The sequence below is a fragment of the Bombus pascuorum genome, chromosome 1 (assembly GCF_905332965.1).
Source record: "Bombus pascuorum chromosome 1, iyBomPasc1.1, whole genome shotgun sequence".
Taxonomy (NCBI): Eukaryota; Metazoa; Arthropoda; class Insecta; order Hymenoptera; family Apidae; genus Bombus; species Bombus pascuorum.
In genome coordinates this window covers 14,628,666-14,653,711 of record NC_083488.1, presented here as the reverse complement: position 1 = coordinate 14,653,711, position 25,046 = coordinate 14,628,666, and the positions used below count along the sequence as shown (strand labels likewise).

Sequence of the window (25,046 nt, the reverse complement as noted above, 5' to 3'; positions counted from 1 at the left end):
GATAGCATAAAAATATGTCAATTCTTTGATAATCCTTCTTTTGTATCTTTAAATACTTTATCTTTATATAATCATTCTCCCCATTACGTTTCATTCATCTATTCGTTCATTCCGCCATCCATTTGATCTATTTTTTACTTGTACCGTATTTCTCAATAAATATATTTTTTCTTGTCTTCTTTTTTTCTTTCTTCTACTTCTACTCCTTTCTGTTTGTGTTTTTCCTTATTTTCCTATTCTTTTCCTTCTTCCTTTCTATTCTCCACAACCACTTTTTTCATGTTTTTATTTTTATCCAGAATTTTCTCGACGTACAAATTCATCCTATCTATCGTTTCAATGTACGTGTCTTTTCCTCCTGTGTCGACCAGGACTTATTTGCCTCTTCCAAACTATCACATCTGATCCTGACTCTCATCTTCAGTTTCAGAAAATTCTTTCATCTTCAATTTTAAATATAAGAAACATCATTATGAAAGATCGAATCTTATATCTATAATATTAATAATTTGCAATTAGAGTATACCTATTGTTACGACCGTTCGCGGAGAGACGCGGTCGCGAGGAAAACGCGTCAGCGAGAGGCGTAAATTCTCGCTACGATTCGGATAATCGACGCCGCGAAATAGTCGTTCCCCATGTTTCGATTAAGGTAACATGGGTGGTTCAATGAATTTAACACTGTGTTAACAGGTTAATATAGAGTGTATATTCAACAATAAATTGTACTATAATAAGAACGTCACAAATTATTTGGCGATGAATACAGTTAATGCGTTACAGAAATTCGATCCGATTTTACATCTCTCAATGAATTCGTTAGACTAAGCGACCTTATTCGTCAGAGCTCTCGATGTATGCAGTTAGACTTTTCAAAACGGACTGATTTAAGGGTAGAACCGTTATAGACTTGTTGACTGTTCTGACGACGAAAATGAACTATTTTGAAAGTGACGATGCTGTGTCGGAGGAGAGCTAGAGAAGGGTGTGTCTAGCGCACGGGACCATCGGATTTGTTGATGACAGTTTTTGGCCGGAAAAGTGAGGCCAAATATCTTATTCTACTTTCTTTATTTCTACGTTTTTACTTTCGTATGAAACGAAAAATTATAATAAGAAATATGTCCTTTGACGGATAACAACAAACAAGACAAAATGTCTTCTATTCCAAATAGATTAGTCACGCAAAGATTAATAGTGCTAAATTACTGTAGAAACTTAGGAACTATAGTAAAATGTGAAGGTTGGATTTTGAAAAGTGTATAACATATTAAAAAAGTTCTTTTGCAATACAGTTATCTATTAATAAGCGAAAAGCAACGTTTGAAAAAATTGGAAATGTTATAAAATGTGAAAAAGTACTTGTAAATCAATTAAAAGAATTCTTTAATGTAACATTGCTGTGAAGACACAGAGAGATGAAAACATTGACTTTTATATTTTATACTCTAACTATTAATGTCATTTTTAAGTATTTGTAAAAAGTACTCATATAATCTATATAATATATATGATGTAAATTCATAATATAGGATTTATTTATTCAGAAATATTAGAAATTAGGGTTTTCAATGATTTCTATCCTAAATGATAAGTTTATTGATAGATGGATCCATTTACAATGGATTAAACAGGAAACGATGGTCATTTAACATGAACTAAATACAGTAATGTGCTATAACTAAGACAACTAAATAGATAATTCACAACTCGCAACTAATAATTTACAACTCATAACAATTTGGCAACTCAATTCTCAACTCCTCATAACTCGACTCTTAGTTAACGACTGCTCACAACTCGACTCTTAACTTACGACCGTCTGTTAATTCGTCTTTTTCCCTTAAGCATCCCTTTGTCTTTTCTCATAGCCCCACCATGTACGTGTTCCGTAACCGTCCGCGGTCACAGTCACGTAGGCCTTCTTCCGCGCAACTATTCGACTGAAGTACGGACGACACATTGATGCGCCACTCGGCCCATTGAAGTGTCCAGCCCTTCTGGCCTATCGGCACTTAGGCTTTCTCGTAACATTGTTTATGATTCACCTGATATTTCTTAGGCAATCTGTCCACAATACTACAATAATTATAAAAAAAATTTATTTAATAGTTTAGATTAAATATTTATCTGTACTTTAATTTATTAATACCTATCCTATTTGATCTTTTAGAACTTTTTATAAAAAGTTGATAAATATTTTCATTAAAATTGTTTAATTACTTTCGCTTATAAATTGTTTAAATGTCTTCTTTAAAATAATATGTATTACGATGTTACATTAACAATAACTTATAATAGTAGCAATATAAGATTGATATGTATATAAGATCAAAGTGTTAACTTTTTAATACATATAAAATTGACATATTAACCAGTTTATTTTCACCGTTGCGTTGCATGAAATTGTGAATTTTGCAAAGCTATTATCAAACTTGATTTACGTTTGTTTCATAAAGTTCAGATATGCTAATTGTTACGTCCGGTAACTCTTTACGTAAACCAGAATCCATCTCTCGGTCGAGGCGGCCACTAACTGTGCAATAATCCTAAGGAACTGTCATAAAACTAAGCATTTGTATTTTACCGTTAGGACCCTTAATTGTTATAAAATATATTCAAGTCGAGACGTTCCCTATGGTTATTGTTCCATCAGGTAAAAAATAGGAAGGTCGAATTTTTCCCATGTTCAACGGTCATTTCCACCCGTAAGCGATCGGTGGTGGGGTGACTAACATCCAGCAATAGTTCTCCTCTGCGACAGCATTGTCGCCGAACTTCCCTGGTTTGTCATCCTTAGATCAGTCAATATCTTGACTAGTTTTTCATACGTTGACCAGTCAATGTCTTGACTGGTTTATCAGCCTTAGATCAGTCATCTGTTTAACTTATATCTATACGCAATGAGCTATGCGTACCTTCTATGTCTACAAAGTTGTTGGAATAAAGTATACATTGTAACCTGTTACTTCAGTGTTATAATCAGTTCAATCACCCCTGTTACGGCGCGCTAGACGGTCAGTACGACGTACCTTTCGGTCTGACCGCCGACGCCTATCTCTCATCAAACTGACCTGCAGTAACCTAGGGAACCACCATAAACCGAATCTTTTCAACTTACTTTCGATTCATACAAATATTATTCGGTTTATGGATGGTCATTCGAACAGTCATTAGGTTTATTGCACTCTCTTGTTAATTACGGGGAAAGCAGATGTGTCCCGTTGAATGGCGGGTTTTTCCCAAAAAACAGATGTGTCCGTTTAATGGTGGGTTTTTCCCAAGAACAAGGACATCCATGAGCCAAATATGCAGGAGACTTTCTCCTCGCATTATATGTATTAATATTGGCTAAAAACCAATGGGCATCGCGGATCGTTACCCTCACTATTCTATCTAAAGGTGTGAACAACGAATCCGCGTCCTTAGTTCAGCAAGGGTACACCCACACCGAGCTTTCCTCCTAAACAAGACGAGATGGGTCTGTCACTGTTCTATTGCTCCTCAAACAGTTTAGTTCACTGTTCTACAATCAGTCACTCGGGACTGTTCTACTGGTCCTCAAACAGTCAAGTACACTGTTCTGCAATAAGTTACTCGGTGCTCTTCTATCAAGAAGACAATCAAGCAGTCAGTCAAGTCACTGCTCATCATTCAAGCAGACAGTCAAGTAAGTCTTTGCTCTTATACAAAGCAGTCAGTCAAGTCACTGCTCATCATTCAAGCAGACAGTCAAGTCTCTGCTCATCAATCGGCAAGTCATTCAAGTACAATTATAGCCACCGAGGCAGTACTTCAATTCACGCGAACGAGATATTCGATTCTTCGCGTCAACATACTTCGGACGGTTCTTGCAATCAGTCGGCAAGCTAGTCTAATAATTTCATACGATATCGGGATTCATCGCGTTAACCGATATCCATTTCAACATATTTATGTATACGTTCCAAGTGTTGTGAAAAGTGGCAAAATAAATATAAATAGATAACTGGAGACTACAGTTATTTCAATTAACCACCCCTATTGTCGTAACTGAAATCAGGGGATCGCCCTGCTCGCGGTGTCGATCATTCGATCGTAACGGGAATTTACGACTCCCGTTGACGCTCCTAACGGAGACTCGTCTCCCCGCGACTGGACGAACAAAACAACCCCTATTACCCAAACGAAATAGGGGATCGATCATTTCGTAGCGTCGATTAACTAATCGTAACGGGAATTTATGACTCCTGTTGGCGCGCTTCCTCGCGAAATGAATAATAGAGTAACTATTGCAAGTATGTATAATACGCGCTTGTTACATACATCATAAAACGATATATAATACATAAGTAGAGCTGGAGCCGAGTACCATTAAATTCAATTACATCCAATTTTATATCAACACATAAATGCGTTTTTGGATTTATATATATGTATGTATATATGTATATGGACGAATGAAGTGGTGTGTTGGTTATACATACTGGATACGTAATTCAGTACACAGTATTGGATGATCAGTTCTGTGTTACATATTGTACGAAATGGACATGGATTTAGCAAATTTTTATTATATATTACTTTGATAATCTTTTATTTATAGTCTTACTAATAAATGGAAAATTAAAACGAGGAAACAAGATGTTTTCTTTAAAAGAGGAAAATGAAAAATATCGTACTTTGGTTCGAGATTTTAAATCAATCGGATAAATTCGAGAGTGCGATTATTTTAGAATAAATTCTGAAACACATCTTTATATTCTTCGTAGATGAAACGAAAGAAACACTTGATAAACAATCATTATTCGTTTGAAATATCTCGACCACGAATTCTCAGTCACAATGAATCGGATGAAAAAATTACGTATATCGACAAGTATAGACAACATCGAACGATCAATATGCGCGCAGTATGTATACCATACAAAACCACTTGCATTTATTATATTTCAAGGTGTTTAATGCGTTTATTCGTGTATGTACACGGACGTATCCAGTACATACGTGCCTAAGTTGGCTCATGCCTTTTCCAGTTACGCGATTACAATTTATATTAAAGTTAAACAAAAATACATTGTCTTGGTAAGATTCTAAACTTTTATCGAACGTTAATCTGATACTAACACTTCACTTTATTCTTTCATTGATCGATTAGTTAATTAAGCAATGTTTTCGTTTATATGGTAAAATAAAATCATGATAAAACACAACGTCCTTGCAGTAAAATTATGTGACTTTTATCGGCATAAGTCATAACTGATCCACACAGGTTAGAAGAAATTATTTGATTAAAAACAAATATAACATATATTATCATATATTGTATATAATATAATATATTTGCAGGTATAATTCATAGAAGGAATAATGTATAATTGCAAATACGGAATTTATTCTTTTTAATCTAAAATGTTTTTATTGTCGGAGTTCTCCTGAATAATAATTAATGGTATTTAACCAAATAATAATGTATATAATTGCAAATTGTCAAGTTATAAGCATAAATTATGAACTTTTCTTTTATGACTTAGTAATTTTTCGTATCTATTCTTCGTACTTGGAATTGTTTTCTTAAGAATATCTACTTGAATAATCTATAATCTGTAAAATTCACTTGCAAAATTTCATTCATTTCATTACTAAACTCGTTAATGATCTTTAGATGTATTTATTAATACTGATAATTCGTAATTTATAACTTTTTATATTGAATTAATGTAATGATTGAAATTTCTCAAATTATTAGTGTTAATAAATTTTCTTTTATAACGGTAATAAGCCTGGTAACTATGTAAATAAAGATTTATAAAATAATTTTAAAAAATTATAAAAAGTTTGTGCAATAGTAATCTATAACCGGCACTTGTCATTTTTCAATTTTATAATATTACTACATAATTAGTCGATTATTGTGGAAGAAGGCCCAGGTACCGCGGAGAGTCCTGTCGCCCTTTTAGATCACTTTTTTTAAAATACATACTACGTATATAGTTTCCTTTCGACTGTCGAAGCGTGCAGACGTGTGTCTAGTGCTCAGTGAAATTCACAATACAATAAATGACGGATCATCCGTCGAAAGTGAGTTGAAACAGAAACAAACCAAGTGTTTTATAAACTTACTCGTGGAAAATCCAACACTTCTAATCTCTGATCCAAATCATAGCTTCTCGACTAGTTATTTCAATTTGAATTAACTAGCTTGAAGATGGCCCTAGTAATTCGATCAGGCCCTCACGAACAAAACTACAACCGCGCCGTTCTACCTCCTCCGTGGCAAAAGGATAATATATCCCATCTTTTAAACCATATTAACAACATCAAAAAACGTAAGCTTGATTCAGTCAAAAAAAATGTAAACACTAGTCAGAACAAACCGTCAACAAGTCACGTTACCACTCACAACAAATTCGCAATATTAGAATCTACAAACAATTCTATGGACATAGTTGAAACATCAACAATTCAACACACACAAAAAAATCCTTCTCTCCCACCAATCTTCATTGATGATTTTATCGACATTCAAACAAAGATGAAGTCCATAGAGAAAGATATTAACAAAGAGGATTACATACTAAAAATTAAACACAAGCAGGTTAAAATCCTGCCGGCCAATCCAGACTCCTATAAAAAAATAACGAAGTTACTAAAAACTCTGAACGCAAATTTCCACACATATCAACTAAAACAAGAAAAGTTTTTCGTGTGGCACTACGCAACATCCACCACTCAGCTAACTTAAATGAACTGAAACTTGCACTCTCAAATCATGGCCATGAAGTAATCAACATTAGCAATATAAGACATAGAATCACAAAAAACCCGCTACCTTTATTCTTTATTGACCTAAAGCAAAAACCAAATAACAAGGAAGCCTATAATATCAATCGTTTAATGAATTCGGTAGTAAAAATTGAACCACCTTTTATAAAAAAAGAGATCGTTCAATGCAAAGGTTACCAAAGGTATGGCCACACGCAAAAATATTGCAACCAGAACCACCGCTACGTTAAATGTGCAGGTATATTCATCCTACAGATCAGTGCACTAAATCTTTCTGAAACCCCTGCGAAGTGCATCCTCTGTCAAGGAGAGCATCCTGCGAACTATAAAGATTGCACAGCCTACAAGAGCCTTGTATAAAAATAAGTACCTCAAACCCAGAGTTAAGGACCTAACCAACCAAGCCTTAATCCACAAAAATTCACTACCCTTTCAATCTCTTACGCACAGGTAGTTCAAGGAAATCAAAGCAGACCGAAAATCTATAGTGCTCTATCACAAATTAGTGTTCCCAGTTCACAAGACACGGATAACTTCAATAGGCTTGAAAAATTAATCGTGAAAGAAACAGAGCAAATTAATAACTTGTTATCATTGCTTATGAATCATCATGGACAAATTAACACGCTCCGGCGTAAAATAAAACCAATACGCATAGCTCTATGGAATGCTAACGGTCTAGCTCAGCATAAATACGAACTAGAACTCTTCCTAAAACAACAAGAAATCGACATAATGCTTATATCTGAAACTCACTTCACCGATAAAAATTACCTTAACTTTTATCATACCCAACATCCCAGTGGAAAGGTTCAAGGCGGCACCGGAACTATCATCAAGACCAGCATACAACACTACGAGCTTCCATCATTCCAGAAGGACTACCTCCAAGCCACAAACGTAGCGATCGAAGATTGGTATGGTCCAATCACCGTATCAGCAAAATATTATCCCCCTAGACATTCTATTTCCACGGACAATTTCGATAAATCCCACGAAGACCTGGGCAATAGATTCATAGCTGGAGGAGACTATAACGCTAAACATACGCAACGGGGTAGCAGACTTATCACAGTAAGAGGCAAAAATCTTTTGAAATCCATAAACGCCAACAGACTTAACTCCCTCAATACAAACGAACCCACTTACTGGTCCACTGACACTAACAAACTACTTGACTTATTAGGCTTCTTTATAGCTAAAAACATCTCGCCAAGATACATCCAAATCAACTCTTCTGTGGAACTCTCTTCAGATCATTCACCTGTCATAGCAACAATTAACTCAACAATTATCGAAAACCAACTTAATGACTTTATTCGTAATCAACTCACAAACTGGCAGCTCTTTAGAGAAGTATTCAATCTCTGAACATCAGCCTCAATATCCCTAAAAACAAACGAAAATATAGAAGCAACCATGGAATATTTAAACACCAGCATAATAAACGCGGTCCGTTCTTCCACCTCTACTATATGTTTTGTCAATAAACATGAATACCTCCATTACATAATAATAAAAATCGCTGAAAAACGCAGACTTAGAAGAGTATGGAAAAGTCATAGAACCCCTGAAGACAAGCGTAAACTAAATAACGCAACAAGAAAACTAACCAAAATCCTTAAAAATTACAAAAATGACTGTTTTCAAAAATATCTTGCTAATCTGTCTACCACAGCTGACTTAAACTACTCACTATTAATCAGTAATAACTATGATCACTCTCAAATATCGTATTTACTTCCGTTATTATTGGAAAAGACATTACCAAGCCATAAATCGCTCACCTTCTAATGCCATAAACTCCAATTAAATTAATGTGTATTAGCATTAGTTAATAACAATTTGTGTTATTGGATAATAAATAGATCGTAGATTATCATGTAAAATCTGAGCAGATAAATAGACTATACTACGACCCAAAAAGTAGAATTGTTGAATCGTTAGGACCGTTACACTGAACTTAGAATTTAAATAAATTTCATAAAAGTGCCAATCTTTGTTAAAGCATTAAATCTATTATAATTCAGTTTTAAATATAAATTATTGTTCAAGTTAATTTTTCTTGTAATGCATTTCTTTACTATTTAAACATTGAGTTAGTTTTTTCGAATTGTTTGAAATTAAAACGCGAACAGAGTGCTTCAGCACTTCACGGGCTGCAACCTCGCCAAATTCTCCAAAATCTTGGAAAGGCCACGCAACATTATATTAATGGGAAACTCGAAATCTAGCACCTTCTTATTTTTTTTCTAAACAATCCTATTATATGCATTAATTCTTTTTCTATTTATTCCAGCTATATTATATATTACTTTAAAATAGAACATTGGTATTGAAGTGATCATCACTTCTAAGAAAACTCTACATCTGGTCTTTAATTTTCTCAAGCACTGAAGCCATCGACAGCCTATAGACCAAAGACTGCGTCGAAGGCAGACCATAAACAGTAGATAGGCGACGTTGGCTCAGGGTTTTCAGTCATAGGGTAACACTGCTAGCGTATGGATCTGGATCAGCTCATATTATATTCCGATTTGTATTTACACTTCAGTATTTAAAATATATATTTTCTACCTTACAATTTATCCACGCGTTCCTTTGTATTCACATACGTCTAATAACCTCAACAAATGGCATAATCTTTCTCTAAACTATCAAAATATTCAAATATTTCTTATATATCTTTGTATATTTGTAGTACAAAACGTTAAAAGGCATTATCTCCTTATATGTGACAGCATGTGCTGTAAATAAAAATGTAATGTACAAAGAACGAAATACACTATACGGATAATTTTTATTACATACGTAACTGGGATACATCCAATTTTCATTTAAGTTCATGTAGTTGACAATAGCACAGTGAAATAACTCATTGCGGTTTGAATAATCTGAAAGTATAAACAGTAGTCCAATTATGAATGATTTTGCGATTATTTAAAATGTGCCGTAGTAAGAAGATTTTACCGAGAGAAATGTTTCCATTGACATGACCGAAAGTTTGAAAGCTGTTATTTTGCTAAATACCATAGTCCTTGTGAGTAAAAATATATATAAATTATGGCACCTTTTAGGAAATATATACCACACTACCTCGCATCTAAATGAATCAGTCTTGAATTAACCCTTTGAAATATGAATGGTGAAAAAAATATCAAAGAAATATGAAATATTCTTACGCCGCGGCGTACACTTCTTCACTGTGATTTAATAGTGTTTGCCCTGGAAAGCAAAGGATGAATATGTGTATAGCTTGTGCCAATGCAAGTGCTCCAAATCGCATCGCGTTCCTTGTATTGTCTAAATTCAAGACCGTCTAGAAATAGTGAAGTATTTATGTATTCCAATTGAGAAAGGATCTTCTAGTTTAATTTGTATATCCCAATACCTACTTCAACTCCACCAATGCTAAGACTGACGACGTTACAAAACATCTGAGCTAATATGGATTTAGTGAAAAATGATTCAACGAGGTTTGAGTATCTACGAAAAATATAATATTCAATAGTCTCTCACTCGAAAGAAATGAACACTGTGACTATATATTAACACAATAAGATTACCAACCTTATTGCATTTTGATGTCTTCTTATGCAAAGCAATAATTTTTTAAAAATTTTCTTCTGTTCGTCTGATGATAATTCGACGTCTTTATACTTTTCGAGTAAGTCATAATCCTTTAAGTTTATTAAGCTACTTGTATCGAAAATGTGAACAGTTTTCAATTCATAACTGGAATTTTGTTTTCGGAATCAAATGTTGCGAAATTATTAAATTAATAAAGACGAACTTTACCTGACTATTGCAAACAAAGCACTGGCATGGTGGGCGTATAGCAAGTACGTGCTATCGCAAGATGCGATTACATGAGGAACTAGAAACATTGATATGTACAAAGGTATAAATAGGTAATAGAAATATTCTTGTATGTCTATGCCATAATCGATTTCGATTGGTAAGCTTCTCTCTTCAGAATGATTGATGATTTCATTTATCAATGATACCGTTGGTATCAGTACAAAAGCTGTGATTGTTATATAAACGTACGCTAGAATGGAAATACTCTTAAAGAACGATGAAAGAATTTCTTTCATTTTGAAATCTAACGCACTTACAGACATAATAAAGTATAATTTTGCTTCCTTGTCTGGCATAATATTGAAGAATCATATTTTCTGGACGATTCATGTAGTAGTTATGATCATTTTTAATGAATAAGAGCATATCTTTGAACTGTAATAAGAAAAAGAAGAAAGATTGTTCGATAAAAATATGAAAAGAGGAGTTTGTCCTAAATTACAAGAATTTTGTAGAAATATCTTTGAAAGTTCCTTCGTGCTTTCATCATTACGTGTAAATGTTAATGGCAGCGTGGAGTAAATTCTCCTTTAGTTTGAGAAAATTATTCTTTATTATGCAATAGAATCTGAACTAAATTAATTAATCGTATTCAACTTTGAATATTTGTAGACCAAATGAGATAAAGAACCGTTCGTACCTTTTCCGCATTAAAAATCAGGTTAAAATAAGATGCCACTTGAAGAAAGATTGTTACCATCGGTGGTATACATTCGATGATGGAATCTACACTGATACTCCACACATTGAGTAATCCTCTAACCTGGAAAAGATATATAAAATATAAGATTACAAAAATAATTAAATGAAGGCATGTTTAAGATATTGATGCCTGAAAAAAGTAAGAAATTCTATTCCATGCCAAATTGTCACATTTTCTATAAAAGTTTAAAGTTTAACTATTCATTGATATATAAATAATTCATTAAACGCATAAAACTATCCTCTTGATCTGTTATTAATCGATCATATGAGATTCAAACATTGATCATCTTAACTGGTTAAGCAATTACAAGCAGACTCGGGAGTTCTGCCTAATCAGCTGAGCTAGACAGACCTGAAAAATTGTGCTTCAGTGAAAGTGTAACAGGCAGTGAATTTAGTTGGACGAAAAGACAACAAACACTGACAAATGTTAAAGCTGGAAAATGCAACAGCAAATATTACCACTCAAAATAACGAACAAAGGTGAAATATATTACATAAATGACGCTACAAAAGAAATGGAAACGATTCAAGATCAAGAAGAAAACAGCTACGATGACGAACTATCATATCAAGATGAATACTACAAGACAGCAACAGAGTACAAGAAGCGTAAAATAATACCAGGCCCAAGCGTCATGAAAACTTCACATACAGAAAAGCAACAATGGCTATAAGACGTCCCACTCCGAAATTCATTCGGTTCACTAATAGAAAAAATAGATACGGACTCAAAAGAAAAAGCCCCAACTCATATCTTTAAACCACTATCGATCTACATTCATGCCCAAATAATAGATCCAGTCATCGAATTATTGTACAACACTGCTGGAAAAGAAAACTACAGTATAAATCAATTAAAACTAGAATAAGTAAAAGTACAAACAAATCTCCAGAAATCTTCAGAAAAGAAAAAAAAAAACGCTGAGTATCATACATACCAGCTCAAAACAGAAAAAGCTACAAAATAGTGATTAGAGAACTACATCTAAGGACAAACACAAAAAATATGTGCAAAGAATTAGCAAAAATGGAATACACCAAGCAATAACAATAAATAATATAACCAGATATGATACGAAACAGCCATTGCTACTATTTCTAATAGAACTTAAATCCAAAGCTAACAACAAAGAAATCTTTGACATTAAAAAAATCCTAAAGACAATAATAACAATTGAGCCATCTCTTTATAAGAAGGACATATGCATACGGTGCCAACAATACGGACACAAAAATCTACTGTAACAGAAACCCGGCGTGTGTCACATGTGCAGAAACCACTTAACAGCAAACTGCCCATACACAGGAAAGATATACGAAGTAAAATGCTATAACTGTAATGGAAACCACCCAGCTAGACATAAAGGCTGCGAAGTCAGAAAACAACTACAACGAAAACCGTTTCCATCGCTTCGAAGCAGAACATACGGCAACTATTCCTTGCAATAAGAAATTACAGAACCAGAGTCAACACCAAATATACAAAACGTACCGAACACCAACCAAAGAAACATCAATACTTTTGGTCGCAGAAATTATACACAAGTAACTAACCAATCACCAACTTTAAACAACCAAAACCAAAACAACAACAATAACGACGCTACAGAAGTCAAGGAACTGCTCAAGCAATCCATCAAAAACATTAAAATGCTAACAAAAATCATAAGTGGACAAAATGCAATACTAAGACAACAAACGCAACAAATTATAGTCGTGCTACAACTACTTACAAGCATGTTAAGTTAAAAATAGAAATGGACACGCTGAAAATAGAAGCTCGGAACTCCAATGGCCTACAACAACGGGCCCCCAAAAGTAAAACATTTCTGTATAATAATAATACTGACATATTATTTGTTTCAGAAACACGTTTCACACCAAAAAGATATATGAAAATACCATATAACACCGTCCATGTTACCAAGCACTCCTCAGGAAAAGCAGACGGAGGGGCCGCAGTGAAAATAAGAAAGAATATCAAACACCACTTACATAGTCAAATTAGTCAGGAACACGTTCAAGCAATCACCGTTACAATACAAAATAACCGCAATTACTTCCAGATGTCAGCAATATATGCACCACCGTAACATAAAATGACATTACAAAAATGGGAACAGCATTTTCAATCCTTAGGTGACAAATACATCGCAGCGGGAGACTTCAATGCAAAGCACACGCTATGGGGCTCAAGAATTAACACACCTCGAGGTAGAACACAAGAATAGAACTAGTAATTTTAATATATTTTCCACAGGAAGACCAACATACTGGCTGACAGATGTAAACAAAATTCCTGACTTGCTTGATTTTGCAGTTAGAAAAGGACTAAACGCAAACAAATTAAAAATAACATCCAGTCTTGAGCTTAGCTCCGATCATATATCGATAATAATAGAATACACAAGCAAACCGATACTTTTGTAACAAACGAGAGTCGCTTTGCAATAAAAGCATCAAATGGCAAACATTTAAAAAACTAATCCAGAGCAAAATTAACTACAATATTCCACTAAAAACACCTGAACACATCGAACAGGCAGTAAAAAATTGATAGAAATTATACAAGGAGCAGCATAGGCAATTACTACTTATCAAGAAACAATACTCTACATCCCTCTTTATGGACATTGAGAAAGCATTTGACAAAGTGAACCATTAAGCCTCTTACAAACAATCAAAAAACACTTCCCGGAATAAATCCACCACTTACTCAAATCATACCTAAGCAACAGAACCTTTGTAGTAAAAGTAAAGGATGTATATTTTGAAGTGAAAGACATCAAGGCAATGGTATCGCAAGGAAGCGTCTTACCAATATTATACACACTATACATGACCGACATACCAATATCTACCAACAGTAAAATACTGACATTCGCGGACGACACGATTGTACTAGTCAGGCACACTAATCCAGAAAAAGCAGTTACATTACTACAAGAGCACATCACACAAATAGAAAAATGGCTGCATGATAAACAAATAGAAGCAAACCCCAGTAAAGGCAACATATTACAGGTGACATATTACATTTATACTAAGGAAACGAATACCACCAAATATCCGACTGAATGGCACGCACATGACATATACAAGGCAAGTTAAATACCTAAGACTTCACTTAGGCACACAACTTACATGGAAGCAATATACTAAATCAATTATAGACAAAATATGGATTAAAAGAACACAGATGTACTGGCTAACTAATCAAAATTCTAAACTAAGCATAGAAAATAAATTAAAAATATACAAAACGGTAACAAAACCAATTTGTACGTATGGAATACCACTATGGTTGACAGCGGTAATGAACCACATAAATAAACTAGAGTCGCCACAATCGAAGATACTGAGAACAATAGTCAACGCCCCATGGTATGTCAGAAACGAGGATATACGCAAAGACCTAAAAATACCAACGGTCAAAGAAGAAATAGGCAGGTACGCAGAAAAATACAAGGAATGAACGGTAACACATCCTAACCAGTTGGCTGCTAAAGCGAGCAAAATTCGCATAGAAAGAAGAATAAAAAGAAAACACCGCACTGATCTCACTAAAGAAATAAAATAGTCAAACTCGAAGATAGTATCTAGCTGGGGGTAGTCATTCACATGTTATTTAGCAATTAAGCTAGAAAAATTTACCGAATGTCCAGCTGAACAAATTGTAAAGTACAAATTAAATAATAATAATAAAAAAACAAGCAGATTCGTTTTGTGACCACTCCATTCAGACACTACTATATTTCAAGAAAAGTATTTGATTTTTTATGTATTCTTGCAACTTTTATGGTTTATCAGGTGATTGAACTCAAATAATTCAGAAATCATCTTTAGAGTGAAATAATATTTCGTTCTCTTTACATCGTAATGTTTAGTATTAGCTAGATTTCATCTTTTAACAGAGTATCTTATATTAGTAAAACACTTAAAATTTATCGAAATTGTAAAGAAAGATATGTTGACCTTTTATCAGATATAGACAATAATATCGATAATAATAGTACAGTGACAATTGATTGCCAGATAGTGGGAATGATATCGTACAGTGAATCAATTTATAAATGTACTGAAAAGATCAATAGTTAGTGACTTTGATAAACTTCCTTCCAATGAAAGTGAATAGTCAGAAAATGATTATGATTTTTATGTGTATGAAATAAATTAAGATTATATAATAAAGTTTCGATAGTGATGAAGGATTTAATGCATTTTGTTCAAAAAGTATATCGGAATTGTACTGAGATATAGACTATTGCACTACAATAGACCGAGTCAAAAGTGCAAGCAACAGGTAGAAATCAATAGAAAAAATTGCAGTCGTCAAAGTGTCCACATTGCGTGCTGTACACCGAAGAAATGCACCACTCGAGGGCTAGAGGTATAAACTAAGACTCTACCGAAGACAGACCCTACTCTAAAATGAAATCCTTTTAATGCGGGGAATCATTTTCTTATAGCTGGCTTTTAGGAGCATGTTTGATGACAATCGATTGCATACAAATTAAGTAAAACGTCTCTGTAAAATGACATAACGATAATTGCACAAAAAATGAAGACGAGGAAAGAATAAATAAGCGATAGATGTCTAATTAGCTATCATTTCATCATAGTATGAATTTATCATTAAAGAAATGGAACCTCGACGAAAACATTTTAAAGAACGTAAAAATCTCGTCTCTTGGATATAATGAATGTGGAAAGACAGATTGTTGGAATAGTTCAAATTATTAAATAACTCGTTAATGATTTAATAAGCCAATCTTCAATCGATTTCCTTCTCGAGTTTTTATTAACTCGTGTTCATCTCCTTCCTGCGATTATGAGTCGAAATAGTGAAAGAAACGCGATAACCGACATGGATTTCTTTGAGCAACCTTCCTTCCGATTGAACAAACGTCTTTTGTCCACCATTGGGGTATGGCCGTTTCAGAGGACTCTAGCGAAATTGTCGAGGCAAGGCTTCGTTCTATTTTTGAATATCACTCTCTTCATAGCTGAGGTAATTCTATAAAATACGAATTGTTTTTTTACAACTATATATAAATAGATTGATGCTACTATAATAAATGTCTGTAATGATACTACACTCGAATAAACAGGATGAAATCGTAAAAAGGACAGTAGCATGAAATTTATATTTAATTAGATATTTAGTGATAATAGTACGCAATAGGATATTATGGTCAATTGTATTGCACTTTTGTTGATTATTCAAAAAATTCTATATAATATATATTCCATGCCAAATTATCATAAATTGTAACTATCTAATTATGAATTTGTATTGTATACTAATGATTGTAGACATTCATTGTTTATGCAACATAATATTTAGTGTTAAAGTGACCAAGTGTATAAAAATTCTTAGTATTTTCTAACAGAATTTACTTCTTTACTTTGTGGCTGCAAGAAAGCATCCTGTTACGCCAACTCGAAGATGGTATCCCGCTGGGGGTAGCCATCCACATGTTATTTAGCAATTAAACTAGAAACATTTACCGAATGTCCAGTAGGACAAATTGTAAAGTACAAATTAAATAATTAAAAAAAAAAAATGTTACGGCAAGAATACCATATGGCAGCTGCGAAAACTTCACGACTTCTCAACGTTTAACAGGCCAATGCTTAAGAACCGTTGGAGTAGAGCGAAATTGATCTTTTCCTGATGGGCAGAACGCTAATAGAAATATGACAATCGTGCTAGAAATATAAGATTTTCCTAAGATACGATTTTTGGAAACTAAGACCGAGGTAACACATATGGAGAAAATTTGTTCAGTATGATGACTGACAATATATTTCAAAGTATTAAATAATAATTATCAAAAGTTGTTTATAGTGTTGTTGAGCTTGACAATATATTTAGATATCATCGAAATCAGTAAGGCAAACCCTATCTATAAGATATTTGTACAGCACGGTTTCCTCCAAATACTATTACTATTTTATTCATTGCAATTGTCAATTGCACTTTTAGAGGTTATCCACAATTAGGAGATTAATATTAGTATCGAACACGTTGTCCGATGGATGAAGGAAAGGGTATAACAAGTTTTAAAACCTATCGATGAGGTTTATGCAGACTGATCGCATAGCGCGTGGTTTAGCGAGTTCAGACGAGAATATATTTTGTCTTTCTCCAAAACTTGCAGGTATTCATATAGTTGAAAAGATACTATAAAAATTACTGGGAAACGGAATGACGTAGAAAATGCTACGGAAAAGGTGAGTACTTTTTAAAGCACAAAATAAAGGGTTATCCATTAACTGGGAATTCGTGCTCGCGAGAATGACAACAGTGTAACGTATACGCTTACTACTCGAATCAAATGTCTCTCGGCATCTATGAGTTGTTGTTAGAAGTATAATTATGTGAGAACATAGAGCGGTTTAGTTATCATGAAAGGACTTCAAATTCGACGTCATAATAAGGAGAAGACGATCGCTGAGAAAGCGAGTCTCGCATATTTGCTAGACGATTTCATGTCCCTGCTCATTTTCAAAGCTTCGAAGTGAACAAGCGCACCCGATTGCTGTTCTCACACGTAACTCAATTTTGTTTTTAATAACTAATATCTTATGTTTATCTGATTATGTTTATCTGATTATGTTTATCTGAAATGTAATTACAATGTAATTTTTTTTAAATGACATTCTACTGCCAGAGTTATTAGCAAATTACAATGGAATTATTCACATTCTTATAAATATCGAGGTGCCTTTTTTATTTCATTCGTTAATTTTTAGTTTTAACGAATCAAACATTTTCTTTTACTTATTCACGTACGTATTTCAAGATTTATTAACGATCACTTTCTACATATAGAGCTATTACCTGATTTTGGGTCGCTCCCCTGTGAATACATCGAATGTGAGAATGAGGAAGAAGTAAATCAATTGAGATACAATAAGAGACCTTATAGCATCTATATTTAGACAGGCCAGCTTAAGAAAATAGAAATTAACTTATCTCTTGTACTGCAGTGGTTGGATCCGTTTTGACTAGTCGGCCATATTTTTCCGGAAGTTGCGATTACATTCCATGTTCCTTCTTTTTTTTAGCAAACAACGATACTATAATGTGGTTTTAATTGTATCCTTTGTTACTTATCATAGGACTGATCTAGGAATAACCACGTTTATGCGCTTTTGAGGCAAATAGAATACTCTTGTACGCGTGTTTATCGGCTTCTATGTATAGAATATCGTTGAGTATTCTTTAAAATATTAATTCGTACATATTTCGTACTTCTCACTGTGTACAATGATATTGTCTATCATGAGATCACAGTTTATGAAGTGTACTGTGTGTATACCTTGTCGATCTATTTCATATTATTGGTAAAGAAATTCTGTAAATAATTCCACGCTGGTGAATCAAGACTCCTCCGTAAACACGCGAATAAGTAAGACCTCTAACGTACCAGGATTATTATTGGACGTGAATGTTTCGAAGGAAGTCGTTTCCACATCCTTGTACATCGATGACATGGTTGCTTGATTGCCACGTTCCTGTTGGGTACTCGTAGACTTTGCACCATTGTCGTTTTTAACAACGTTGTCAGCGTAACTTATACGAGGTCGTTTTTTTTTCAGTGTAATCTTTTGATATCTTTGTTCTTTCCTTTAATAGTTTTTGATTGGCGATGTCGCAATCAGTGACGGTTACGTGGAGAGTAACAATGTTACTTTCCGGATGTATTCTCCACCAAACGTTTAAAAGGTTCCATTATCGGACATAAGTCGCATTTTAACGCTATGCCGTATCCATCTTTTCAATTTTCGACGCCAAATATTTGTTTACGTATGGTATCGTTAGCCTTGACTATTTTTTTACATTAGAACTTTTCGTTGTTTTCCTTGTTTCTCATCGTCGCCGTCGGCAACGTCGGCAGCAATATGCTTCGCATGGAGATGTTAGTTCGAGAGAATACTCTGAGCGAACGACATTGTTACGCTACGACGTATTTGTTAAATTCTCGTCGATATTGACCACAACATATTTAGTTGTCCTTATCTATTATAAGAAAGTTGTACTTTTGCAACCAACATTAAAAGCGAAGATTAGAAAAATTTTCGAACGTCATGTTCATGTCCACACATGGGGGCACACATTTTCAGGAAACTGGTTCCCCTGCGGTCATTTACATGGCCTTCCCATGCGGTGGCCTTTGAGTTAAAATCGCCCGTGATCATCCTTGCTGGGTAATTCCTCTTGGTCGCCTGAATCAGAGTGTCCAACTCCTGGATGTAGCTGTTAAATTGTTCCATATTCACATCGGGAGAGTAATAACCCCCAATGCAAAACACGTTGTCCTCCTACGATTCCATCTCTAGCGACCAAGGTGGTCTCGTCTGGTTGTTTCCCTTTGAAGAGCGTCACCCACAACGACGCATCGTCCTTGTCGTCGTTATACCAGTATGTCTACTGCCTATAAGGCTCCGATATGAATACAACGTTTACTCCCGCTTCGCAGGAGCTATTCACCTGCAGCTATTCAAGTTAATTATTAAAATCTTTATCTTCTGCTAGGATTACCTCTTCATACTTTATCTCATTGTAAGGCACGCCAGGGATCCGGTACTGCATCTCAGATTATTCCTATTTTCCTTCAGGCAGACGGCAGACCTTGGTTTCTTCGTGTACTGGTTTATGGTTTGGTCCTTGTCCCCACATCTTGTGCACAATTCTCTATCAGGGCTCACTATCGTATACCTGGTCGCATTATGTCCCAGCATGTGACATCTATAGCAACTCACTATGTTGGGGAGAATCCTCGCCGACGCAATCGTCAATTCTGTTTTAATTTTGATCATCGGTCTGTCCCTGGGAACAGTGCTCGCAGGCAGCACAAACCATCGCCTGCTAGGTTCCCCACGGCGTCATCATCATCATTAGGGACTTCATCTCTATCCATCTCTCTTTATGTTCAGTTCAGTGGATATGTCATCCACCAATTCTTCCTTTATGGCGACAGGGTCGATATTCCTGATTTCCAGGGTCTCACAAATATTTGACCTTACTTAACTTCTGAAACATGTCCCTATGACGATCTGAATCTCGACTTTGATCAACGAAACTGATTATTGTGCCGTATGTAAGATGATGTATGCAAAGTTTCACGATTCTTGTTACAGACACGGAAGACTGTTACTGGATATCACGGACTTCTTACTTTCTAGTCCGTTTATCGTTCTAGATTGTATGCGGCAAAACGAATCTTTGAAAATTGCGATGGTTGATCTCCCTCCCAATGGATTGTTTTTGGATGTAAAATGATTAATTCCGTAAACTTTAAATTCTGAAGACTGGTGAATGCTACGTTTGCAGCTAATCGATGCGAATATTTCAATTAATATCACCATCAACGACGATGACTGTGTCACGTAAAATAATAATGAATTTAAGGAGAAAAGAAACTTTTATTTTTCTCTTTTGTTTACAATACACTTCCGAGCTCTAGACGTGACCGTTCAAGACTATCTGACTGCTCTACTGCTCTTACTGAGGAAAACTCGGTGTGGGTGTTCCCTTTGGAATTCAAAACGCGGATTCGTTGTCCACACTTTTTGGTGGAAAAGTGAGGGTAATGATCCGCGATGCCCATTGGTAAATGAATTAGGTAGTAAAGACAAGGAGAGCTAGATATGGCTCGTGGGCATCCTTGTTCGTGGAAAAACTCTTATCTTGTCAGACACCCGCTTTCTCCGTATTAGGTAAGAGCGTGCAACAAACATAAACCGAAAATGTTTACGTGAAGGAAACTGAAACTGAACAGATTCGGTTTATGTTTGTCTTCCTAGGCCTGTTGCGAGTTAATAGAACAATAGATAGGTCTTGGCGTCCGGACTACGGGGAATCTCGCAAGGACCGTCACATCTGGCGTGCCACATGGTAAAAGGGAAAATTGATTCGTGACATTCCCCCCTCCTTAGATTGAACTTGGTCCCTCAAGTTGTCTTCAGAAGACTTTTGTGGAATCGGACTCGGCGTGGCTCGAAAATCACAGCTGATCCCTCTCCTTCTTTGAAGTGGTATGAGTCGGTTGGGGTATAGATGTTGGATGTGGCGACCGGGGCGCTTGGTGGGGATGTAGCATCGTGGCTATTCATTACGGTTTCATTTCGACAGCAAAATAAATTAATACATGGATTATTCGGTATACATTTCTTGACGCATTTGAATACTCCTATCTTGTTTAGGCCGTGTACAATTAGATTCGTGTGTTTTACATGAATGATAAAAAAAAGAAAAAGATCGCCAATCTCATTTTTACATACCAATTATTCGACCGTGGGTGCTTATGCATTTTTGGTAAATTTAGGATCCAAATATCTGCAGAATGCATATAATATACAGAAGTATAAAACGATATTTCAAGTACAACGTCTATTATAAATCTTAATTTCTAGTTAGATTGGTGTTAGGTTAGTCACAAAAACATAAAATTGCATAAGTATCCACAGTTTACCAATTATTTTTCTAACGTGCTTGAAAAAGCATTATATATCAAACTGTGCCTACTCCGAAGCATCCCCTATAATGAAACCCTATAGTTATACTACAATCTATGTGCATCGTCGAAGTTTCTCGTACTTCGATTGACTATCGAAGGTTTTCGTGGCGTGCTAATGTCTAATCCTACAATAATATTGGCAGTATCGCTATACAAATATCCTTTCCTTCTAGTGGTGTAATACTTATTTGCGCGGACATTATTTTGACAAAGAGGGGCGTCGACCTGGAAAGTAAGGTTTTAAACGATTACCGTGTATTTTCTTTATAATCTTATCAACTAGGATTTCGTAATAAGGAGTTTTGATAGAGTGGATTCTGTATGGTCCTAACCATTCAGTGTCTAATTTGTCCCTTTTGTGATCATTATGGATTAATACAAAATCTCCTTCTTTAAATACCGTTTGAGTTCGAACTATCCTTTTTTTCTGGTCTCGAAGGTATCGTTTCTTGTTGTTTATTAATGTTTTTCTCGCGATATCTAAATATTTATTTAATTGCTTTTGCCAGAGTGAGAACATATCATTGTAAGTTAAATTCGAAGTTTTCGCGATTGCCGATGGTAGGTTTGCGTCTCTACCGAACGTTAGTTTAAAAGGTGAAAATCCGGTACCTTCGTGTACGGCTGTATTATAACCCAAACATATGAAGTTTAATATCTCATCCCATTCTTTATCATTGTTATCATGCAGACTTGTACGGATTAAATCTTTTACTACGGCGTGTGTTCTTTCTAGAGATCCATTTGACTGAGGGTGAAAGCTAGTGGTTTTAATGTGTTTAATCTTAAATGCCTCTTCGAATTTTAACATAAGTTCACTAATGAAGTTTTGTCCCTGGTCTGTTAGAATTGTTTTGGGTGCAGAAAATATGTAAATGTAGTGTTCTAAGAGTGCATTTATTATGGATTCTGTCCGTTGTGTTTTTAGTGGTACTAGGATCAAGTATTTTGTCAGTTCGTCATGTATTGAGAGTATAAATTGGTTTCCTTTCTTAGTTTTGGTCATAGGTCCTATGATGTCCATAGCAATTTTGTCGTTAGGTTGTAATGGTGTGTCAGATATTATTGGTTCTTCTTTCGGTCTAATACGCGTTAATTTCTCCTTTTGACAAGCTTCACATTTCTTTATAAACTCTTCGACTTTATTCAATAAATATGGAATTTTATATCGTTCCTTTATTCTTTGGTAGGTCTTTTGTACCCCTAAATGTCCTATCGTACCGTTATGATTTTCGTGAATTATTTTCTCTATCTCTTCCTCGGTTAATTCTTGGATTAGGTCCCACGCGAAAATGACAGGGTATCGGGTATCATTGAAATATATAAGTATGAGTTTGATCTGGTTTTTTTCTAATTCTGTAAACGTATTGTCTCCTATACCTACTTTCTTGTTATTTCGTAATATGTTGCCGATTTTCCGTAACCATATTGCCTCGTCGAACTCTCCTAATTCTGTCTTAGTTAACTGATAGAAGGATTGATCGTTGGGTTTCATTTCTAATCGTTTTGGGATTTCTGACTTCCTTTTCCATTTAGTAAAATGTTGTAAGAAATCTAAGGCTACTGTTCGTTCAGGGATTTCTACTTTTCGAAACGCGTGAATTCTAGATAAGCTATCTGCGACTGGGTTTTCTTTGCCTTTAACGTATTCGATCGTGTATTCGTACTCCTCTAGTTTTAGTCTCCATCGCATTAATCTAGACGACGGGTCTTTGCAATTATTCAACCATTTCAAGGCTTGATGGTCTGTTCTAATAACAAATTTTCTTCCTAACAAGTATTGTCGTAGTCGTTTCAATGCCCATACGATAGCTAATAATTCTTTTTCTGTAGTCGTATAATTTTTCTCTGGAGGGTTTAGCGTTCGAGAGATGTAGCAGCACGGGTGTCCGTCTTGTGATAGTACGGCTCCTAGTCCTTCGTTACTAGCGTCTGTCGTTAATACGAATGTTTTAGAGAAATCTGGGTATGACAGAACAGGTGCTTGACAAAGTTTTCGTTTGAGTGTATCGAAACTGTTCTGTTGTTTGTCCGTCCAATGGAAGTTGGTGTCTTTTTTGTTTAGGTCCGTCAGGGGTTTGGCTATTTTAGAGAAGTTACGTATAAATTTCCGGTAGTATCCCACGAGTCCTAAGAATGATTTGACTTCGGTAAGGTTTCTAGGAATTTTAAAGTTCTCGACTGCTTCTATTTTCTTCGGATTAGGTTTTACTCCTTCTGACGTTACTATGTGTCCTAAATATTCGAGTTCTGGTTTTAGAAATTCACATTTATCTGGTTGGATTTTTAGTCCTAATTCTCTTAGTCTTTGTAATACTATGGCTAAGTTCTCATTATGTTTTTGAATAGTGCTTTCAAATATAATAATGTCGTCTAAATATGCAAAGCAGTGTTTATTAATTAATCCGCGTAACGCTGTATCCATCATTCTTTGGAATGTGGCTGGTGCGTTTTTGAATCCAAAAGGCATTCTGTTAAATTGGAAATGTCCTTGCGGTGTTGAGAAAGCGGTGTATTTCTTTGAATTTTCGTCCATAGGGATTTGATGAAAACCGGATGATAGATCAAGTGCTGAGAAGAATTTCGCGTCACCTAGTTGGCTTAATATGTCCTCTATGTCGGGTAGTGGGTAGGCGTCTTGGTCAGTCAGTTCGTTTAGTTTTCTAAAGTCAATAACTATTCTCCATTTCTGTTTTCCCGATGCATCTAGTTTCTTGGGAACAACCCATACTGGTGAATTGAAAGGAGAGTCTGATTCTTCTATAATGTTTTTATTTAGCATGTCTGTCATTTGTTCCTCGATTTCTCGTCTGTGGCACTCTGGGGGTCTGTATGATTTGGTATTTATGATTTTGTCTTGTTTTAATGTGATTGTATGTTTTGTCAGATTAGTACATGGTAATAGGTCGGTTTCTAAATTGAATACGTCGATGTAATGTATCAATATTTTCTCTATGGGTTCGCGGAGTTCGCGTTCAATATGATCTGTTCTCACTACGGTTTTAAATTTAACAATTTGATCTAATTCTTTACTGTTATCAATGTCGTTAGAAATTTCATGGTTTGACTCACCGGAATTGAAGAAGCATACTCGCGTTGGTTTGCCTTCGAGGTAGATGGTTCGAACTCTCTTTTCGCCTGGTTGTATCGCTTCTGGTTTATGAAAATCTAAAATATTGCTAT

General features: G+C 35.0%; 1 protein-coding gene and 1 long non-coding RNA gene across 2 annotated transcripts; one reads left to right on the top strand and one right to left on the bottom strand.

The window, feature by feature from the left end:
* Positions 1–9,608: 9,608 nt before the first annotated feature.
* Positions 9,609–10,996, bottom strand: LOC132913301 (odorant receptor 13a-like). Its single transcript, XM_060971584.1, has 6 exons — positions 10,564–10,996; positions 10,336–10,500; positions 10,161–10,251; positions 9,948–10,084; positions 9,736–9,868; positions 9,609–9,659 (listed from the first exon to the last, which is right to left on the bottom strand). Exons 1-6 carry the CDS (start codon positions 10,920–10,922, stop codon positions 9,609–9,611), a joined length of 936 nt encoding a protein of 311 aa, XP_060827567.1. The 5' UTR covers positions 10,923–10,996.
* Positions 10,997–14,464: 3,468 nt separating this feature from the next.
* On the top strand, positions 14,465–15,047 carry LOC132916037 (uncharacterized). The gene is made up of 2 exons (XR_009660005.1): positions 14,465–14,599; positions 14,690–15,047. It is a non-coding gene; the product is annotated as an uncharacterized LOC132916037 (long non-coding RNA).
* Positions 15,048–25,046: the final 9,999 nt, after the last annotated feature.

What these genes read in the sequence shown, in the direction of transcription:
- LOC132913301 (XM_060971584.1), bottom strand. Translation starts at nt 10,922, where the DNA reads ATGCCAGACAAGGAAGCAAAATTATACTTTATTATGTCTGTAAGTGCG. An exon ending in AGACATCAAAATGCAATAAG is followed by an intron (nt 10,252 to 10,335) that starts GTTGGTAATCTT and finishes TATTTTTCGTAG; the next exon opens with ATACTCAAACCTCGTTGAAT. An exon ending in GAAGAAGTGTACGCCGCGGC is followed by an intron (nt 9,869 to 9,947) that starts GTAAGAATATTT and finishes TGATTCATTTAG; the next exon opens with ATGCGAGGTAGTGTGGTATA.